The 21,183-nt window shown below is 50.0% G+C and overlaps 1 protein-coding gene across 3 annotated transcripts in view; it reads left to right on the top strand.

Moving 5' to 3' along the window:
* Nucleotides 1–21,183, top strand: part of LOC120745046 (peroxidasin) — a 37,286-nt gene that overhangs the window by 7,286 nt on the left and 8,817 nt on the right. The window contains exons 2-15 of one of the 3 annotated variants that reach the window (XM_040049655.1): nucleotides 1,461–1,532; nucleotides 1,768–1,839; nucleotides 5,419–5,490; nucleotides 9,730–9,801; nucleotides 10,975–11,046; nucleotides 12,193–12,362; nucleotides 14,128–14,245; nucleotides 14,333–14,502; nucleotides 15,568–15,840; nucleotides 15,924–16,199; nucleotides 17,340–17,452; nucleotides 17,659–17,815; nucleotides 18,419–18,527; nucleotides 20,013–20,170. In XM_040049655.1, the coding sequence (XP_039905589.1) occupies nucleotides 1,461–1,532; nucleotides 1,768–1,839; nucleotides 5,419–5,490; nucleotides 9,730–9,801; nucleotides 10,975–11,046; nucleotides 12,193–12,362; nucleotides 14,128–14,245; nucleotides 14,333–14,502; nucleotides 15,568–15,840; nucleotides 15,924–16,199; nucleotides 17,340–17,452; nucleotides 17,659–17,815; nucleotides 18,419–18,527; nucleotides 20,013–20,170 (1,904 nt within the window). The other 2 variants (XM_040049656.1, XM_040049658.1) reach the window with 2 other exon arrangements.

Below are 21,183 nucleotides of genomic sequence, written 5' to 3'. Positions count from 1 at the left end.
TGGGAGCTCTGCCAGGGGAGGAGTTCTTCTAGAGGAGAAGGAGCGTTGATGTTTTCCTGTCTCGACTCTCAGCTCAGTGACGATTCGGCCTCGTGGATCTGTCCTGACGCTCGTGTCTCTGTGGCGCTGAAAGAACATCACGGCTCAGATGTCTCAGAGCCAAAAACACAACGTTCAGATTTCACCAAGCTGGAGGAGCGGCGTGTTTTCAGCTCGTCGCACCGACGGCACGCTCGCTCTTATTAAGGCTGATTAGTGCCTGAGCTCATTACGAAGCCTTCTGCTCGTTATCTTTGGGGCTAATGTGCTTTAAATCGGCCCTCGTGATTAAAGCTTGATAAGAGCATTCCTGCCACATGAGTAAGACGCCCAGACGTGCCTCAGGATGAGAGCGTGGCGGCTCTGCGCTGGACTTTATGGTCCCTGTTCAGCTTTTATCCAGTACTTACATCCTGCTCTCCTGCATGTTTTATTAATGCACCACAGCTTTGCATTCATAGGTTTGCTGATTTTGAGCCTTCATAGAAGTGCTACTTATTCATTTAGCTTTTTATTGATCGATTGATTTTCCTCGTGCATTTTCTCTGATCGTCATTTGGCAAAACTCATTATTAAAAGCAGCATTTAAAACAAAGATCAAGGTTGTTATTATTATTGATCTTTATTCATGCCAGTGCATTATTATTTATTCAATTATTCAGTGAAATAAATGAATGATAAAGTCCAAGCAGACAAATAGAAGCAGGAAATAATTATTTCCATTTTATTTGTTTCTGTATTTATTAACTTATTTTACACAGATGCATAAAAAGAAAAATAAATGACACAAATAAATAAAATGAGTGGTATTATGTAATTTCTGGATCAGTTTCGTGCTATGCACATGAATTAACAGACGTTTACACTCAGGTCCATAAACACTTGGACAGTCTTGGTTCTTGGTTCTGTCTCAGTGAATTTGAATGAAACAGCTCAGATTCAGCTTTAATTCATTTGTTTACAAATGTGAGGATCACATGTTTAACAGTTCCTTCATTTCAGGGGCTCAAAAGTAATCTGACAACTTAAATAAGTAAAAATGTTCACGTCATACTTGGTTAAAAACCCTCTGCTGGCACTGACAGCCGAATCTTGAACTCCTGGACATCAGCAGGTTTCCTGTCTGTCTGAACTCAAGTCAAGTGGCTTTATTGTCATTCAGCCATGTGCAGGTGTACAGCGAGACCGTGGTGCTACATATGACAGACAGTCAACACAGGACTACATAACCTGCAAAAATGGCAAAAAAACAAAACGAAGACGGCGCAACAGAAATGTGCAAAAAGTGCTGTTTAAATGTTTTATGGTCCAGTCTTGTCTTTTTAATAGAAATCTCCCAGAACAAACTGGTCTGAATGGATAAATAAATGTTACGCTTGGCTCGTGTTCCTGATTATGAACATGCTTTCTTCTATTTTCAGAGACCTGAGGTTCAACAAAATCAAGGATTTACAGCCGGGTTCCTTCAGGCGACTAAAGAACCTCAACACCCTGTAAGTGTTCTCCAGCCAGACGCACGAGCTCAGCGTGACGACGGAGCTGAAAGGTTCATGCTGACAGTCATGCCTCGTTCTGCTGCTTTCGCACGCGTGCAGGTCGGCTCGAGGAATTGAACGTCTCACCTGAGCTCGCTTTGCACCTCTGACCTGCTGCGGCTCTTTGCTAAGCTAGCACAGTACAGGCACTGACACTGAAGCAGAAAATGATCCTGTGTTTGTTTCCCCTCAGCCTTCTCAACAACAATCACATCCGGAGGATCCCCAGGGGGGCGTTCGAAGACCTGGAAAACCTCAAATATCTGTGAGTTCAGCCGTCACTTCCTGTGTTTGCTGTGTCAGACTGTTCTCAGAAGCTTTTCGCTCAGTCAGCAGAAAGGCGCTCGTGCTGGAACAAGCCTCGCCGGGTGCTTCAGAAGCCGCGGACGGCTGAGGCTGCGTTGCGGAAATTGTGCGAATGAATGGCCTCCTTTTGTCTGATCCTCTGTACTTATGTGTCTGGACGCGGTGACCTGCAGGCGTGTGAAGCCTCGGGCTTGGCTTTGTGAGTCACACGCGCGATCGTCCCGCGGCCTCAGCTGAGCTCGCAGTCGAGAGCTCAACTCGACTGTCAGCGCCAAACATCGGAAACGTAACGCCATCTTTAGTTCCCCTGCTCTGATCCCAGATCAGCCCCGCTGACCGCTCTGCAGTCATAGAGATGATGGAGCCCAAGTGACCTGAAACATGTAGAAACCAAACGTCCCTGATCCCCCCACCCCCCCACAGCCGTTTCTACTCAGTAAGCCAGAGAGCAAACATACACATTCCTGAAATACATGCCCCCCTCCACACACACACACACACACACACACACACACACACACACGCTCACACACACAGACACTCACACACACACGCTCACACACCACACACACACACGCTCACACAGACTCACACAGACACACACACTCTCACAAACACACACACACACACACACGCTCACACACACACACACGCTCACACACACACACACACACACACACAGACACACGCACACACAGACACACACACACACACGCTCACACACCACACACACACACGCTCACACAGACACACACACTCTCACACACACACACACACACTTTCATGTTGTAATGAAATCCTCAGCTGCTTTGATTACAGAGCTCACTTTAAAGCACAGTGGAGGTGAAGCACTGACCCTTTGAAGATGCCCCCCCACACACACACACACACACACACACTCACACACTCTTCTCACCTCTTCACTTCCTTACAACCGTACAGCACCTCCCCCCAGCACTCCTCTTTATTTAGTCCTTCTTCAGCTCCGTCCTGTAAGCTCTCTCTTTAGTGCTTCATTTTGTTTTCTTTATTATGCATATGTGGAGAACCTTTGGAGTCCGGTCCCGACTCAGCAGCTTGTAGCTCCTCCTTCAGCAGCAGTAACCTGCAGTGATCGGTCTGTGTCATCACTGTGGGCGGGCTTTGAGCCGCTCTTTTTCAGGTCGTGCAACCCTACGCTGCCATGTTGTTTTAGAGAGAGTCTGAGGTCTGACCTCAGGGTGAATTTTTATGGGACGTCCACTCCTGAGAGGATTGTGTGTTAACACAGCAAGACCTGCAAACTGCCAAAACCTGTGCTTTCATAGAGGAGCTCACGCTGACGATGATGATGACTGTAGAGGTTGGTGCGCACCTCGATAGGTGGCTGTGTTAGTAGGTAGCGAGGTGCTTGGAGGGGGGAGGGGGGGGGGGTAGTGTGTTGTCCACTTTAGTGTTTAGGAGGCGTTTTACTGCTTCGTGCAGCAGAGCAAAGCTGAGTGCAGAGAACAGAGGGGGGGCAGCAGGGTGGGCCCTCATTCTTCCCCACAATCATGTTCTGCTATTAAACTCAAGAGGCAAGCGCGCACGCTCCCACCGCCGCCGCACTGCCAGCGGTCGTTACACAGCGATGTAACACAGCGATGTAACACATGCTCATTAGCTGTTAGCATAACCAGGACTGTGAGTCTGTGATGGAGGAGCAGGCGGACAGCTGGAGTCTGACAGGCTACTGGTCCTCCCCTCTGTCCTCCACACTGTGTCCTCCTCTCTGTGTCCTCCCCTCTGTGTCCTCCCTTCTGTCCTCCTCTGTGTCCTCCCCTCTGTGTCCTCCACACTGTGTCCTCCCCTCTGTGTCCTTCCCTCTGTCCTCCGCTCTGTGTCCTTCCCTCTGTGTCCCTCCCTCTCTGTCCTCCACACTGTGTCCTTCCCTCTGTCCTCCGCTCTGTGTCCTTCCCTCTCTGTCCCTCCCTCTCTGTCCTCCACACTGTGTCCTCCCCTCTGTGTCCTCCCTTCTGTCCTCCTCTGTGTCCTCCACTCTGTGTCCTCCACTCTGTGTCCTCCACACTGTGTCCTCCCCTCTGTGTCCTTCCTTCTGTCCTCCGCTCTGTGTCCTCCCCTCTGTGTCCTCCCCTCTGTGTCCTCCCCTCTGTGTCCTCCTCTCTGTGTCCTCCCCTCTGTGTCCTTCCCTCTGTGTCCCTCCCTCTCTGTCCTCCACACTGTGTCCTCCCCTCTGTGTCCTCCCTTCTGTCCTCCTCTGTGTCCTCCCCTCTGTGTCCTTCCTTCTGTCCTCCTCTGTGTCCCTCCCTCTCTGTCCTCCACACTGTGTCCTCCCCTCTGTGTCCTCCCTTCTGTCCTCCTCTGTGTCCTCCCCTCTGTGTCCTCCACACTGTGTCCTCCCCTCTGTGTCCTTCCTTCTGTCCTCCACACTGTGTCCTCCCCTCTGTGTCCTTCCTTCTGTCCTCCGCTCTGTGTCCTTCCCTCTGTGTCCTCCCCTCTGTGTCCTTCCTTCTGTCCTCCCCTCTGTGTCCTTCCCTCTGTCCTCCCCTCTGTGTCCTTCCCTCTGTATCCTCCCTTCTGTCCTCCTCTGTCCCCTCCCCCCTGGCCCCTCCCCCCTGTGTGGGCGTGAGCAGCTCTGATTGGGACAGAAAGCAGATCTGAGTTCTGACGAAGTCCTCACCGAGATTATGGCCTGAGATGGCGTTCCCATGAATCCTCCCGTAAATTCCAGTGAAGATTGAAGGTTTTCCTGCGGGAGAACAAATCCTTCCTGATTTTATTACTGTGATAAACTCAGCTGTCGAGCTAAAGGGAGCAGCCGGGCTGTGGTTCTGCTTCATTTCCATGAAAACGATCACTACAACAACAAAAGTCCGATGAACGCAGCTCGGGGAGACGTCACTGCCGAGCGGTGGCGTGAAGCCCAACCGACACCGTGAGTCAGGCAAACGTGCAAAGAACAGCTCGTCACGAGTGGACTGAGGAGGGAGGTGAAAGGTCAGGCAGTCATTAGCTCTTATTTTTCGTCGCATTTCTTTCACATGTGCCACGGAGAAAAAACATGCACATGTCAAAGGTCGTGCAGCACAGAAACAGGAGACCTGACAGGAAGCTGTGAGAACCAGCACAGCTCCACTTCCCCTGCCTGTAAAAAGTTCATGTTTTTAAGTTTTCAAGTGAAAAGTCGTAATGCTGTCACCAACGCTCATCTGTCACTTTGTTCCCGTTACACGCACACAGGCCACACCCCCCACCTCTACAGTAGTAGATGTTTAGGATCAGGATCAACCGTGTCATAAAACATCTCAGAGAGTTTAAGAAAGCTCGCGTTACCGGGCGGTGCTCGCAGAGATCGTCTCACCTGAAGCTTGAACCGTTTGCTGCCCCAAACACTCACCTGCTGACCACACCTGTCCATGTGAAGCAGGACAGGCTCCGCCCCCGAGACACGTCTGAATACTTCTACAGACAGCAAACGTTTATCCTTTCTGTGCGTGTGTGTGTGTGTGTGTGTGTGTGTGTGTGTGTTACTAATGATGCTGATTATCTCTCCTTCCAGCTATTTGTACAAGAATGAAATCCAATCAATTGACAGACAAGCATTTAAGGGGCTTGTCTCTCTTGAGCAACTGTAAGTGACCTACTTCCTCTTCCACCTTTTCCTTCTGCTCGCAGCACCGCTCCTCCTCCTCCTTTTCTTCTCCAGCTGTAAATGCCTCCACCCCCTCCCCCCTTCCTGAAAAACAAACCCTCCATAAAGCCTGGCAAAGTCTCCGTCATGTGACGTGTTATCTGCGAGCATGTTCTTGTGGCATGACCGCAGACTTTGCAGGTGTCATGTTTCCCCCACAGTGTGCTACGCCCACCCTTCATCCACCTTTCTGCTGCCACCGTGCATGCCGTGACTGCAGCCCCCTCGCAGCTGCGCTTGCCTCCCGTGACCCTTTCTGCATGAGTCACCAGTGTTTCCCCCACAGCTGCCCCCCCCCCCCCCCCCCCCCCCCACACCTCTAACAAACCGAAGGATGGACTCCGCCTGTTTCACGTGCACTCGTCACAGTTCCTCCGTTGGCCCTCGAGGGTGAACGTCGTTAGGTTTACTGAAGCTGGATCACAAACTCAGATCCCGACTCAGTGTGCGTTCTTCAGATCAGCTGATCTGAGCATTAACAACCACATGTACTGTGAAACCTGGACATGAGTGGGGGAAACACTGGCTTCATGCTGTGCGGTCAGGATGGCGGCGACGTTGCGCCCCTCCCTCCTGTGAAGCTTGCAGCATGAACTCACCTGCGCTGCTGGGATGTCCAGCACGGCTGCTGTGGAGCAGCGTGTCTGCACGCCGCAGCCTGACTCGCTTCTGTCCCGCTGCAGAAACAGCTCCTGCTCTGATTCGCTGTAAATTTGCTGTTTCTTTGTGTGAAATCTGCATCGTGTGTGTTTAATCTGTGTGATGCAAATCCTGCCTGTCAGAAACACGTCGAGCTCCGTAAACCTGCATGTCTGACAGACGTATGTGTGGCTGTACACGAGGTCGTAAATGTGCTGATGGTCTGCTGTTAGGCTTCTGCTGCTCTTTCTGCTGCGTCTGCTGAGAAACTCAGGCTCAGTAATCTGTGAGGAGCCTGTGACTCACTGTTCTTCGCTGCAACAGAGAACAAACGGCCAATTCACCAAGTGCATTCCAACATCTGTTTTGAGTTTACGTATATGTGGGTTTTAATGGTCCTGCATCATCGGGCGATGCATGCCAAAGGCCGAAGAGTGGCCCAACAGCGCGCGCTGTTCGAGTTTATCAGCGTGCCTGCGGTTTGTCAGGGAATCGGACCTGTGACGACACCGGAGCAAAGAAACCTCAGGGCTGAACGCGTCACAGCCCAGAGAGCCGCGGATTCATGAGTTATCAGCTGATCACCGATGACATCAGCCCGTCGGCAGACGTGATGGGAGTCACGTATCGGTGACAGTTTTTCAGTCAAATCTAGAAAAATGAAATTTTAAAACGCCCAGAACATCATCGGTAACTCCACCGTTTTATGTCATCGCTGTAACTGAGCGTGCTCAGACGGAGGGTTACTGATGTCCCCGTGTACGCGAGGGTGCCTGGATCGTCATCATAATGTTGGATATCACGCTGTAGTGATGTCATAGTTTTGCATCATCACCCCCCCACCCACCGAACTTCCAACCCTGACCCCGACTCGGACCTTGAGCGCCCAATTTTTTTTAAATTTTTTGCTGAGTGGACGTAAGCAGTTGCACAACTATGACATCACAGCAATGTGACTGTTAGGGCTGCCACGATTAGTCGACTAGTCACGATTACGTCGCCTATCAAAATCGTCAACGACTGATTTAATAGTCGACGCGTCGTTTGAAGCTTTGTAAGATCACAAAAGACGCAGGAATAAGTAGCAGGATTTAAGAGTGTAATAACAGACTGAAACAGAAGATGGCAGCACTGCATCTACAAGGATGCCAGCTGCCGTTAAACCCTGAAGAAGAAGCTGTGTCCCAGAATTCATAGCGCGGCCCAGCTCAGTTTCCAACAATGGCGGCAGCTAGTTAGTTTTAATATTACTCTTATTACTCTTTCTGGGTCACAAAATAAACGTTTAACATAGTTTCAGGCGAGAATGTAGCTGTGTAAACCTCAAATATCTGCTCAGTTTATCAAGACACCACATATTTTCAAAAGCGCTCCGACGTTTTCGGAGACGTCTGTTACCCACTAGCTCGATAGCGAGCCGGGGGCAAGGCTCACTAGAGCCGTGAGAACACCGGACTCCCGGCAAATCGTTTTCAAACCCACCGCCGTCTTTCGCTACTCAGGTTAAACATGATATATAAGTCACTTAGATAACTTAAAAATGTTATTGTTTGGCTTTTTTTTAAGTATTTTATTTGTTCCTGAGTAAATCAGTTTGGCTGAGATTAAAGTTTTTACACAGCTGAATAAACGTCAAGCAGACAGCTGATTATCAGAAGTGTGAGATGGTGGAGGACATACTCCGGTGTCCTGTTATATTTTAGATAGCAAGGAGTTTATTAAACTTCACCGAAACAATCTGCAAATTTCATTAAAATTTAATAAACTATCATCTTGTCTTTATTTTTAGTTAGCACATACCTTAAACACTTAAAGCTGTAAGCTAATAATAGTTATATAAGAGCAGATGCTGCTGGTGCAATAAGCTGTACGTTTTACTTCCAATGGATGCATGATCTGATTAGTCGACTAATCGCAAAAATAATCGGTGACTAGTCGACTATCAAAATAATCGTTTGTGGCAGCCCTAGTGACTGTGCACTTGAAACCTCGACAAACATGAATTGTGATGATCCACAAACCAACACTGGGACATCAGGTGACTCGGACACCCGCTGCTTCCTTCCTTCAGTACAAGGAAAGCTTGAATGAGCAGTGATAACCTGCTTTCAGCACTGACCTGTGTCTGAGTTTCTCCTGGCTCTGCGTTTTGTTCTTTGTATAAAAGTGAAACGAGTCGCGCCTCAGACAGCGACAGTAAGCTCCTCCCTCTCTGAGTGTCGGAGGCTTCGGCAGAGCTGACAGGCTTTCGCGACACGTTGAGGAAACGTTTCACCGAGTTAAATATTTCCAGCTCGTCTGCGTTTGTTTGGTTCCCGTAGCAGCCACACTGGGATGGTTCTGAAAGCGTGACCGTACGATCGGTGCGCTCGTCTGGAGGTGTTTCTGTTCTAAACTCAAAGGTGTGGTGTACATGACGTCTGCTCTGCTGCTCTGACCCTCACCCGGCTGAACCTCACAGCTGTTGGATTTGTTTACCCCAATCTTGTATATTAGCTTCATTCTGTTTGCTCTCCAGTAAACAATCAGCGTCCCTGCTTTTCACTCAGAATCAATGATAGAGAGTCACACAGACAAACACAAGGGGGTGTCCAACTGCAGGCCTCGAGGGTGTCCTGCAGGTTTCAGACGTGTCCTCGATCCAACACAGCTCAGTTAAATGACCTCGTCTCTAGAGGCTGGTAATGAACTGATCATGTGACTCTGGTGTGCTGACCCAGGCTGAGAACTAAAACCTGCAGGACCCCGGCCCTCGAGGCCCCTGCTGTAGACAAAGAGCCAGATTTACTAAAGACTGCTTCAGCTTTAAAAAGTACTTTTGTGATTTACAAACGAGCATCGGTGGCGTTTGTTACACAAAGGTCTGGGTACAGTTAATTAATTGTTCCACTTGATTTAAAGGAGCATTTAAACCACACAAAGGTGCCTCGTGAAGGTTTCCATCAGGCTGCACCATCGCAGCGTCACGGCGTGCTGCGCTGGCTGTAATCTGTGATTTTTCAGTCTGTTTGTTGGCCACAGTTGGCTGTGAGTCAGATTCCTTCCTCTGACTTTAATAAATCCCTGCGGCCTCAAGCAGCACGGAGAGAACAATGACAGCGTGCACGCTCATGCACGTAGCACTCTAACGTCATTAACACACGTGGGTCTGACAGTAATGCTCAGTGTTCTTCTTCTGCACATCCTGCGGGATGGCTGTCTGCTGCCCAGCCTCAGAGACCCCACCAGTTTCCATCAGTTTGCCCTGATGATAAAATCATTGATTCTCTCAGAGCTGCCTCCATGATCCTAACAGGCGGCGGTTTCCAAAGAGGCAGAGACGAGTTAACGCTGCCCTGTGTTTGTGTGACCTCATCAGACCTTCTTCATATTACAACCCAAACCTTTGCTCTCCCTCTGTAGCATCTTCATGGTTGCAGCCTGCGCGAAGTAAATCTGGCCCTGTAGCTTTAAGATAAGAGCCGGTGAAGCTCATCAGGACAATAAGATCACATAATCCAGTTTTCCTCTGCTTTGTCTACATTCTGCTCTCTTCTGCAGGTACCTGCACTTCAACAACATCGAGTCCTTGGAACCAGAGTCCTTCACTCATCTACCAAAGCTGGAGCGACTGTAAGTTCATCCTGCCTGAGCGTTCACCAAAAGCTTTTCCGAACGGTAATTTTAAGATCCGTGGAATAATAGAGCCACCGGTGCGACTGGATTTACTGTGACAGTTGATAGAAACCAGAAAGCAATAACTAGCATGATGTAGTTGGCGGGGAATGGAAGGAATGGCTCGGAAAGAAAGAACAGAGAGGCTCGCGGAGCCCAGATCTGAATTTGAAGCAGACGGTACATGCCAGGAAGCGCTCGAACATCCTTCAGCTGAAGGAATGTGGACTGGAAGAGCGCTCAGACATTTCACTGATGTCAGAGGCTGCAGAACGGTTTCTGAGGAACGGCTGCAGGACGTCGTGCAGGGTTGGTAGCACCGTCGCTCCCTGCATGTGTGTGCTGCAGGGTGTGCAGGGCTGTGTGCTAAGCCCCTCCCCCTCCACACACACACGGTTTCAGGACCTCGACTTTGGCTTTCACTATTTCTTCAGCAGTTTTGAGACAAATCAAGTGTGATTATTTTTCCCTGACCAGCTTTGACCATCAGTATTATGGGATACATCCCAGTTTAACTATCCTGCAGCAGTGCACTGCCTGTGCTGTGCACACTGTAAGCACCTCCTTACAGTGTAAACGCGGCGCGCACAGACGTGTGCCGACTTTCAGGCGTGACGAGCGATCGGCAGCAGGTGTCCTGATCTCTTTCACTGTTTATGAGCCAGCAGGGTTTCCACTCCTCCCAGTCTCCTGAGTAAAGGAGAGGAAGGACACCTGCTGCACGGGGAAAACACCTGAGGGTGGAATTCCCAGGCGCACACTCCGGTCATGGTTGGGAAATTTCTCTGCGGTCAAAGCGTTGAGAGAGAGATGGAGAGCAGGATTCTGTGGATGGCGTTCCTGAGGGCGGGATGGAAGATTAATGTCATTTTGTGTTATTAAAAATGTGTTTGGCCCGAGACTCGTGTACACAGGAAAATGTTTTCATGCCTGCGTTTTAGCCAGCGCGAGTCATCATCTGGGAAAACGATCATATTTCTTCTCCCATCCCAAAAGATGCTATTAAAGGCAAATATGTCCTGTTATTAGTCGAGCAGATCGATTTTGGGACTGTGTGATCCCTCAGAGTGTTTCCTCACTGAAACGACAGATTCCTGCTTGACGACTGTGATGTTTTTCTGCCTCTCTCAGGTTTCTGCACAACAACAGGATCACCCAGCTGGTGCCGGGAACCTTCTCTCATCTTCAGGCCATGAAGCGACTGTAAGTGGAAAAGACAAGCTCACAAACACATGCGAGACTCTGTGCTCACTATCAGACAGGCGTGTTTATCGGTTAGATGCCATGAAACCGCAGCGCGCTGTTCTCACGCTCGCCTGCAGCGCTCGGCCCTCCCACAGCTTTTCCTCCCGTTGAGCTGCAGCAGATCTGAGTCCATCTGAGACGTCGCTCATATAAATGACTCCATTTAAGAGAATACGAAGTCTTTAGAGTTTGTGCTTTTCTTTATTTTCTGTCGTCTCGTTTCTGTGAATCCTCCTGAGCCACAGGATCTACATGATGTCATTAGGAACAGACATGCTTACGTGGTCGCACAGCCCCGCCTACTGCTCTGCATATTTTCCTGGGTAATAACGATGTCATCACAGCATGTTTGTGTGTCTCAGAGGACTCTGATTACCAAACAGAGACTTCCTGTTTGGTTTAGTTACCAAACAGGCTGCAGCTCTTTGATTCCAGACATCACGTTGTGCCGCACTCCATTTACAGCGCTGCCACCATGTTGCTTTTGTGGAGCCAGAGGTGACCAGATGATGCAAGCAGACATGTATCTGTGTCCAAACAGTGAAACTGGAGCTGCTGTTAGTACAGCAGCGATGTTATTGGTCACAAGACATTGTTAAAATGCTCCAACAGCACAGACACTGCTCAGAGGTCCTGTTAGCAGACAGCGAGCTGCTGCCACCTGTGTCACCAACCACCTGTCAGTCAAAGAGGCCACGCCCCCAGTTTGCAAACTTTAAGCCTTATTAAACTTTAAGCAGACTGACTCACTGCTGGAGCCCCTGCTGGATGCTAGAGGTACTGCAGCTGGCTCAGACATGAGCGGAGGAGTTTGGGGCTCAGTAATCATGATGCTGATGTAGAGCAAATAAACATACGGAGCTATGAGCAGGTGGAGGAGGCTCCACAACAATAACCAGGTTTCCTTTATTACTTATAAATGAGCCTCAGTCATTTGTGAAGTTTTAGATTCAAATAAATATTCGAGAGCCTCGTCCCTGAAAAACCTGTGCTCACGTCAGGAAGGGGGCGTGTCCAGTGTGAGGGAGGGTTTACTGCTCATCCAGACTGCGGGCTCCATCTATCCACACATGCCCAGTTGTCTCTGTGTTTCTGTGTGTGCAGGCGACTGGATTCCAACTCCTTGAACTGTGACTGCGAGCTGCTTTGGCTGGCCGACCTGCTGAAGCAGTACGCCGAGTCGGGCAACGCTCAGGCTGCTGCCACCTGCGACTACCCGAGCCGACTGCAGGGCAGATCGGTGGCGACGCTCACCGCTGAGGAGCTCAACTGCGGTACTGAGAACAGTTACAGAATGAGTTATAGAAACAATCTCCCCCCATCACTGGCTATAAAGTGGAGAAGTTACAGCTGTTTAACAGCAGCTGGATGTGCAGCTTTCATTCCTGGTTTCCTGAACGTCTCCTCTCATCTCTGCTGGCCAAAGGAAGCAGAAAGCTTCAAGACTTTGGAGCCTAACAGGAAGCACGTCGTGAAGTCATGCGTTACACACATCCACTTATTTTTATAGCCAAACTCTGCAAACTCTCAGACAGCCCCCCCAGCCCCCCTCCCTGCAGGTAAGCTGAGACACACACAGGTGTATCCTCTCTTTGTGTCTGCAGCCCCCACTTCCATCCTTCACACACCACAAACAGTCTGAGCTCAACGTGTCTGTGGGCCCTGCGTCAGACCACCAGCAGCTGCTGAGATGGGCTGGCTGATAGCTGTGTGTGTGCGTGCGTGTGTGTGTGTGTGCGTGTGCGCGCGCGCGCGCGTGCGTGTGTGTGTGTGTGTGTGCGCGTGTGTGTGAGGATGGAGGCCCACAGGAGGCCTTTGTCCTCATTGTGAGACACTTTAGTTTGAGAAGTGTTTAGTCTGGTGTGAAACCGTCATGTTAGTATTTTGCTTGTTTTTCTCATCAGTCGACACAAAAATTCATATTTTATTTAAAGTTGTTTCATCAGTTAACAAGTGAACTCTGTAAAGTTTCATTTCTGTGCAGCTGAGTGCCGTAAAACAAAAGAGAAGAAGAAAATCTGTTGAGCTCTGTCACAGAGAGGCTGCTTCAGCTCAGGTTGAACTGCTTTTCCTCGCTCGTCTGTGTCCTGATGTTCACCCGGTTTTATGAGCAGCTGTAAATCCCGCCGTCTCAGTTCTGCGTTTCCTGCGGCCATGGCTGCACGCTGAGCCGGCTGGCAGCTGCTTGTGTCTCCGCCACATTTAAACCTCAGCAGCTAATTCGATGGCCCCCAAACGTGCCCGGGCCTGCTCGGCGTGGCCCTGTCTGGAATGTCTGCCTGAAAACGCGGTGGAAGCCTTTCCACGCCCTCCTCCCCCGCTGGCCGAGCGAATCCCTGCACGGTGGGTGGAGGAGCTGTCAAAACAAAGCAGTGGCTGGAGGTGAAGTGCCATCTCCTCACACAAGCTGTTTCTGGTGGGGACACTCGCCTCCTGTTGGTGGAGATAAACAGGAGGGCGGTGTGAAGTGTGTGGAGGAGGGTTTCCAAAATAGTCTCCTTTATGACTTAAATAATGATCAAAATTGACGAAATGAATCCCCAAAACCAGCATATCTGTAACCATGAGGGTCGCCCCCTGGTGGTCTGTAAATAAAGTGCAGCTTTAAGGAACCTGGCTTCACTTTTCAGATCTGGACATTCATATATCATCCCGCTTGTGTTTGGGAGCTTTGTGTCTGTTTGTGCTTCAAGTCTCCTTACAACCAAAAAACAGGAAAAAATGAGGCCCTAATATTGAACCCTGGGGGACTCCTCCACTGGTCTCCATGTGCAGCTGCTGAACAAATCATTCTCCACTCTGTGGGTCAGAATGACGATGATCTTTGAACAAAAAGCCTCATGAAGTTTGCATCATCCCTGTCCGACCTCCCTCTGGATCTGGATTTTAGCCCTGATATTATTGAGCAGGTTCAAAAAGACGAGACAGACTCAGCAGAAGCTCGATTCAGAAGTCATAAGAAATACATATGAAGAGACGTGTGATGCTGTGTGCTTGCTTATACATTACATCTGTTTCCTGTCTGATCTTCTCCTGCAGAGGTTCCCAGGATCACGTCGGAGCCTCACGATGTGGACGTGACGTCGGGAAACACCGTCTACTTCACCTGTAGAGCCGAAGGCAACCCTAAACCACAGATTATCTGGCTCAGGAACAAGTAAGGCTAACGGGTGGGTGGGTTAACATCGAAACGCATCGCATGCATTTACGAGCTCTGGTTTTTATCGGTGCGTCTTCCTCGTAGCAATGCGCTAAACATGCGCGACGACAGCCGTCTGAACCTGCTGGAGGACGGGACGCTGATGATCCAGAACACCAGGGAGACGGATCAGGGAGTGTACCAGTGCATGGCCAAAAATGTGGCCGGAGAGGTCAAAACGTCCGAGGTCACGCTGCGATACTTCGGAGCTCCGTGTAAGTGTGCGCTCCCGAGCCCGTTCACTGTGACAGCCATAAAATACACGATATCCCACTGAGACGTTTAAAGACGGTGAAAGGGAGCGTTGTGATTGTGGTGTTTGCACCGAGAGTTCAGAGGTCAGCAGGTCAGGTGTTACAGAAACATTCACAGCTACAAACTCTCAGCCACACATACAGTCTGATTTCATTAAGTTCATTACTTATTACTAGTTACTTCCTGTCAACGCTCCAGACTAATTAAAGTTACTGTGGTTACCTGTTTGCGTATCATCTTCACACTGATGTCAGTGAAATGTAGGTGCCATGTTTTTTATGCACTCTATGCAGCTAAAGCTGTGGATGCAATGCATTATGGGATGCAGTCCTGTTTGCCTTTTTTAATTTCTGTTTATTCTTTCATGCATTTTATGGTCATGATTGATGTTGAGGCTGGTTTCTAAACGCTTTATGAAATATCAGTGAGTTTCACATCTGGTAACCAGAAGAATCAAAGATATCGTTTCACTTTTATCCCAGAACCAGTGTGAAAAACTTCAGTGCACTTCTGTATATGTGAGGGGCTTTTATTGTGAAAAGAAGCAAAAGGAAGAAGCCGTGTGTAGAATAACCAGGTTTCCTGTATGGATGTGGCAGCAACAGCAAGTCTGGAGTTCATGGCTGACTTATTTAACCTGCATCAGATTATCTGTCATGTTTCCATGACAACTGAAACTACAGCTAGCTAAACTGGTATTAAAGTTGCAAAGCTTTGGGAAAAGGCTGAAACCACATGAATGTGCTAAAATCTGAGCTGAAGGTCACGGCCAGCCTCTGGGAGCAGATGTTGTGCATTTCCTGTCTCTGTGTGGCTGTAAACCTCAGGTCCCTGGCTGTGTACACACTGCTCTGACTCCACTGTAATCACTGCCAAATAAGGACAGGGCACAGCTGCGTGCCGTGACAAACGGGGATGGTTTCAGAGTGGCATCATCGATCCCAGCATGAGCTGCTGTTTCACATCTTCAGATCTTTATTTTAGAAAAAGTGAGGTCACCACAGTTCCCATGTCTGCTCCTCCAGCACGGCCCAGTTTTGTGATCCAGCCCCAGAACACGGAGGTCCTGGTGGGGGAGAGCGTGACCCTGGAGTGCAGCGCCACGGGCCAGCCGCAGCCTCGGGTGTCCTGGACGAAGGGTGACCGGACGCCCCTGCCCAACGACGCCCGCATCACCATCACCCCCTCCGGAGGGCTCTACATCCAGAACGTGGAGCAGGCTGATGGAGGACAGTACACGTGCTTCGCCTCCAATAATGTTGATACCATACACGCTACGGCGCACATCATCGTACAAGGTAAATCAGAAGATCGATGAAAGGTGTGGATGCTGTGTGCCTTTGTTGACCAATTAAAACATCATTTCCTGCTCTGCCTGTAGCGATCCCTCAGTTCACCGTCACGCCGCAGGACCAGCTAGCCCTGGAAGGCCACACGGTGGATTTCCCCTGCGAGGCGACCGGCTATCCTCAGCCGGTGATCGCCTGGACTCGAGGGGGCAGCTCGTTACCCTCGGACCGCCGTCACGTGACCCTGCCCTCCGGCACGCTGCGCATCACTCGGGTGGCAGCCCACGATGAGGGCCAGTACGAGTGCCAGGCGGTCAGCCCCGTGGGCACCACGCGCACCGCCGTGCAGCTCAGCATCCAACAGAGAGGTGAGGAGGGGGGCGGAGCTTTAGGCTCTAAGAGCAGGTGGTGCATAGATGAAATATGGCTGCCAATCACAGGCTGTTTGTTTGTGTAGGTGGAGGGGAGGGTGGGAGTGGGAGTGGTGTGCAGTGTTTAAGTCACAGCTCATTGGAAGGTGTGTGTGTGTTCGTGTGTGTGTGTGTTTGTGTGTGTGCGTGTTCTGCAATGACAGGCCTAGCGTGGCACAGGAAAACACGGCAGCCTGTAATCCTGAGGTGACGCCATGTTTTTCCATGTTGTAATGCCTGTTAACACGCTGCAAAGTACCAGTTGCGTAATGGTTGCACACTGGAGCACTGTGTGAGCCCACAGCTGTTTCATGGAGAAGCCCACGTAGCGAGCGTGAAGTGACACGAGCGCGAATCATGAAAGCAACGGGAAAGTCCAAGTTTATCCCGTAGGATCAAGCCGTGTACAGTTTTTAAACACGTTTTAAAACACATTCATGTTTTATTAGAATTAAGAATATTATATTATAAATATAAAACATGAATATTGGAAAAGACCTGCAGTACTGTCAACGACCACCAGGGGAATGCCTGCAGAGGTGACCTGTAAAAATTAGACAACCTCAAATTCAGCCGTTAGCAGCACGCCGGCGAGTGTGGGTCGGGTGAACGCGCACAGAGAGAGTTCTTCATCCTCAGGCACAAAGACTTTCAGGTGTTTAGATGTCGATGAGTCTTTGTGTTTGTGCTGCTCGCTCTGCACAGGAACCGCAGGGGGCGGGGTCAAGACTCTGACAGTGACGCAAGGGTTCAATCAGAAATCTGTTTGTATTTATGCAATATGACTGTGTGTGTGTGTGTGTGTGTGTGTGTGTGTGTGTGTGTGTGTGTGTGTGTGAGTGTGTGTGTGTGTTCTGTCTTGCTCTGAGCTTCACATTAAGCTGATTGATGCTCCTGTGTGTGAGCAGAGGGAAGCAGCAGCTCTGGTGAAGCACAAACACTGCGACAGTAAAATGTTTGATGTCGGCTGTGATTGATTACAAAATGCACTTCACATGTGGACCCTTTGCTGCCCGCTCATTAACTTGTGTGTGTGTGTGTGTGTGTGTGTGTGTGTGTGTGTGTGTGTGTGTGTGTGTGTGTGTGTCACTCATTCAGTGACGCCTGTTTTCACGAATGCCCCGAGGGACCTGACGGTGGAGTCCGGGCAGGACGTGCAGATTCCCTGCAGCGCTCAGGGCCAGCCGCAGCCGGTCCTCACCTGGAACAAGGTGAGCGGGTAAAGAGGCGACCTCAGTGCAGGTGCAGCGGTCAGGAGGTCAGATCAATCAGACCGAGAGGGTCGTAACGCTCAAACCAGACGCCGAGAGCTTTTGTAAAACTCAGACGTCTGTGTCCTTACACATGCATGCACCGAGGGCTTAGTTCAGGCACCAGCTCTCAGCACCGTGACCTCTGACCTCTGTCTGTCTCTCAGGATGGCGTTCAGGTGACAGAAAGTGGAAAGTTCCACATCAGCCCCGATGGTTACCTGGAAGTGAAGGACGTGGGCACGGCTGACGCTGGACGCTACGAGTGTGTCGCACGCAACCCCATCGGCTACCAGGTGGCTAGCATGGTGCTAACGGTGACAGGTAAGCAGTGATATCAGAGCGCCGCCGGGACCAAAGGCCTGTGGCGCTGCTCGGTGTGTGTGATCTGCTGTTCGGCCGATGGAGCCGCGCTGTCGGGTCTCTGAGTGTGTTGCTGTTTCCTGCTGAGACTTTTGGAGGTCAGCGCTCTGCAACCGACCTTAAACTGCATCAGCTGCTGGATGTTTTCAGTGGCACACGAAGACGAAGGAGCGCCAGAAATCACTCAGGAGGGAAGAGCTCACAGGATTTCAGTGAAATAAAGAACACCGGTGAACTGGAGCTGCTTACGGCCGTTACTTAAATGTATGAAAGATGGACATGACTTCCTGTTGGGTTTAGACCGCAGTCTGCCTCACGGCCTTACTCGGATATACCTCCGTACTTTTATTTTGTGGCTCCACTGGAGCAGCTCTGCACGATTCATTGTTTTTATCTCATAACAGGCCTATGTACAACTTTGTGCATCACTGTGGAGGAGGTGGGCGGGGCTTGTGTTAGGGATGACACCAACCTCTTTATTAAAAACTCTGGTTCTGTTTGAGATGCAAACCCAGGCCGAGCTCTGCTCGTGCTTGCTGATGTTCCACCTGTGTGTCTCTACAGTGCCCGCCGTCAGCAGGGAGGGCGACACCTTCGTTAGCACGTCCATAGAGCAGGCCATCCGTACTGTGGACAGCGCCATCGAGTCGACGAGGAGGCGTCTCTTTGACGGGTAGGATATGACAAACACGCGATATGAGACTCTGACCCTCACGACGGCCTCGAGGATAAAAACCTGGAAGGCTCTGAAGTGTCTCCATTTTCCTACGCCACCACGTGTGTCCCTCTTCCCCGGCACAGCAGCCGAGGCTGATCTTCATCGTGAGCTCTGCACCGTGTTTGTTTCCAACATTAGTCCTGTTTCAGCGGCGCATTAATACTAACGAACGATCTGAGGTTTCAGCTCGGTGCAAAACTCCAGGCGGCATCGTGATAACCTGACACCTGATACAGCCGTCATTTAGTTCTGTTTCAACACGAGACAGAAACAATAATCAGGCGTGAACCACAGTAATACGATCACATGACAGTTTAACATGTTGTCAGCTGTGGTTTTTACATCGTGCTGCGTTGGTACTTGTGCTAACAGCGCAACGTGTCCATTTTGATTTGTAGCTGTCGACAGGTGATGATGTCACCTCTGTAACGAGCGTTTCCATCCTGCTGAGTGATGTGGTTCCTCGGTCTGAGCTCAGGGGGTTTCCAGCCCGCTGTGATGGCGGTAACAGCTGAGGCCATCTTTGATCCCGTCACACCGTCATCACTCTTTCATTATTATTATTATGAAACCGCGTGCGTCTGTCTGGGGGAATGCTGATGTAGCAACAGGAAGACAGATTCAATTCAACTTTATTTATACGCCGAATCACAACAACAGTCGCCTCAAGGCACTTTCTATTGTAAGGTCAACCCTACAATAATACACACAGAGAAACACCCAACAGTCATGTGAACAAGCACTTTGGCGACAGTGGGAAGGAAAAACTCCTTTTTAACAGGAAGAAACCTCCAGCAGAACCAGGCTCGGGGGGGTGGGGCCATCTGCTGTGATTGGTTCAGACGTGGACAGATGTGTTGGTTTGGTGCTTAAACTTGACTGACAGTCTTTCGTAGGTCTTTAAAACGTGGCTGTCGTGTTTGTCGTTATTGCTGCAGTGCATCATGGGATTGAGTGTAACGGAGAGACGTATGATGGGTCAGGATGAGAACATGTGTACCGGTGAGGTGTCCTGGGGTCATGTGACCAGGTTAGGAAGTCCTGCTCGCCAACAGCGCTGGCGTTGACGGCGGCGGTGTGATCGTGGCTGCAGCACCTTGCTGAGTTTCAACAGCCCGAGGCTCAGTGCAAGTTTAGAATAGCTGTGCTGAAAACCACCGAGCTGATGTTTGGGAGGAAGCAGGAACGACCAAGAGTGAAATGATGGCGGCGACTCAGCTGCGCAGTGACTCAGACGCTGCTGCGTGTTTAAACTCTCCGACCTGCACTGGAGAAATTCCCACCTGATGTTCTAGTCCTCGAGCTCTAACGGAAAATCCCCAAAGACCGGAGCGATCTTTCCTCCTGCTTTTGTTTAACCTGTCTTTGTCTCTTACTTCCACACTTACTGTCTCTGTGATCTGTCATATTTATTGTTCCCTCTCCTCCCTCGCCCTGCAGTCAGCCTCGCACCCCCGGGGAGTTGCTGGCTCTCTTCCGGTATCCGCGGGACCCCTACACCGTGGAGCAGGCGCGGGCCGGAGAGATCTTCGAGCAGACGCTGCTGCTCATCCAGAACCACGTCAACCAGGGTCTCATGGTGGACACCAACGGCACCGGTGAGCAGATTCAGACTCGACACGCTGCTGAAAATGCAAAACCACACCCTCGTGAACACTGAGCGCGCTCGCTGATCGGTCTAAACTGATCGGTCATCTCTGCTGTGCTGATATTTTGGGCACATATGCAGTTTCAGACTTTGCAGAATGAAGCTGCTGTTCAGTAAACAGCTTCCACACAGTTTCCTGAGTGGAGTCTTGTGGTGCCAATAATTTAATTCTGTCTATGAATCTCTCGTTGCTGTGCACGCCTCCATCCGTGCGCCATTTTCTCCTCAGCGACAGCCGAGGGACGGACACGTGACCACGGCCCGCTGACGAGGAGCCGTAAACACTTTTATTAGTCCTCGGTTGGTCACAGCGCCTCACCTACGTGGTTTGTGTTCACACTGGGTCAATTATACCTGCGCGTGGGGGGAGCACGGGGGGATTTGGATGTTTATGTGCAAAAGCATGTGGGGGGGGTTGTTTTAGTTTATGGCTCATGAAGCAGTCGTTGTTCTGGGGGGTTAATTTTAACAGCACGAAGGTCAAATGCAGAACGCACGTGAGCTCTGAGATATGAATATGAGACGCGATCGAAGCGTTCGCTGTCCGTGCTCGACGAGCCGCAGCTGATCTACATTTCACCATCAGTGTGACGGGAAATCGAGTCCTTCTTAGTTTTGAAATTAAATTTCTGGCTTTAATTCTCCTGAATCTGCAAGTTCTTCTAAAAAGTTTTGTTCATTTTTTTGTCATATTGAAATGTGTCAGTGTTTCCCTCATAAATCTGCAGTTTTCTCTTTGCAAGATTTTTATTTTAGTTAATTTTTTCACCATTTTTTCACTTCCTGTTTTTGCTCTTTGGGATATTTTCATCCTTGAAATGATAACAAAGGCTGAGTGTAGTTGACGCCTCATGTGGTGTAAATGTAGTGAGACCAATAGTGACAGTTTCAGGTTCACGGGGAAACGCAGGAACAGTGATGAACACAACAGACGGCGAGTTTGAACAAACGTTCGTGGAGGGA

This window comes from Simochromis diagramma, unplaced genomic scaffold (genome assembly GCF_900408965.1).
Source record: "Simochromis diagramma unplaced genomic scaffold, fSimDia1.1 OVJJ01000456.1, whole genome shotgun sequence".
In the NCBI taxonomy this organism is placed as follows: domain Eukaryota; kingdom Metazoa; phylum Chordata; class Actinopteri; order Cichliformes; family Cichlidae; genus Simochromis; species Simochromis diagramma.
The sequence above is the reverse complement of the archived record's forward strand: the minus strand, read 5'-3'. Positions and strand labels throughout refer to the sequence as shown.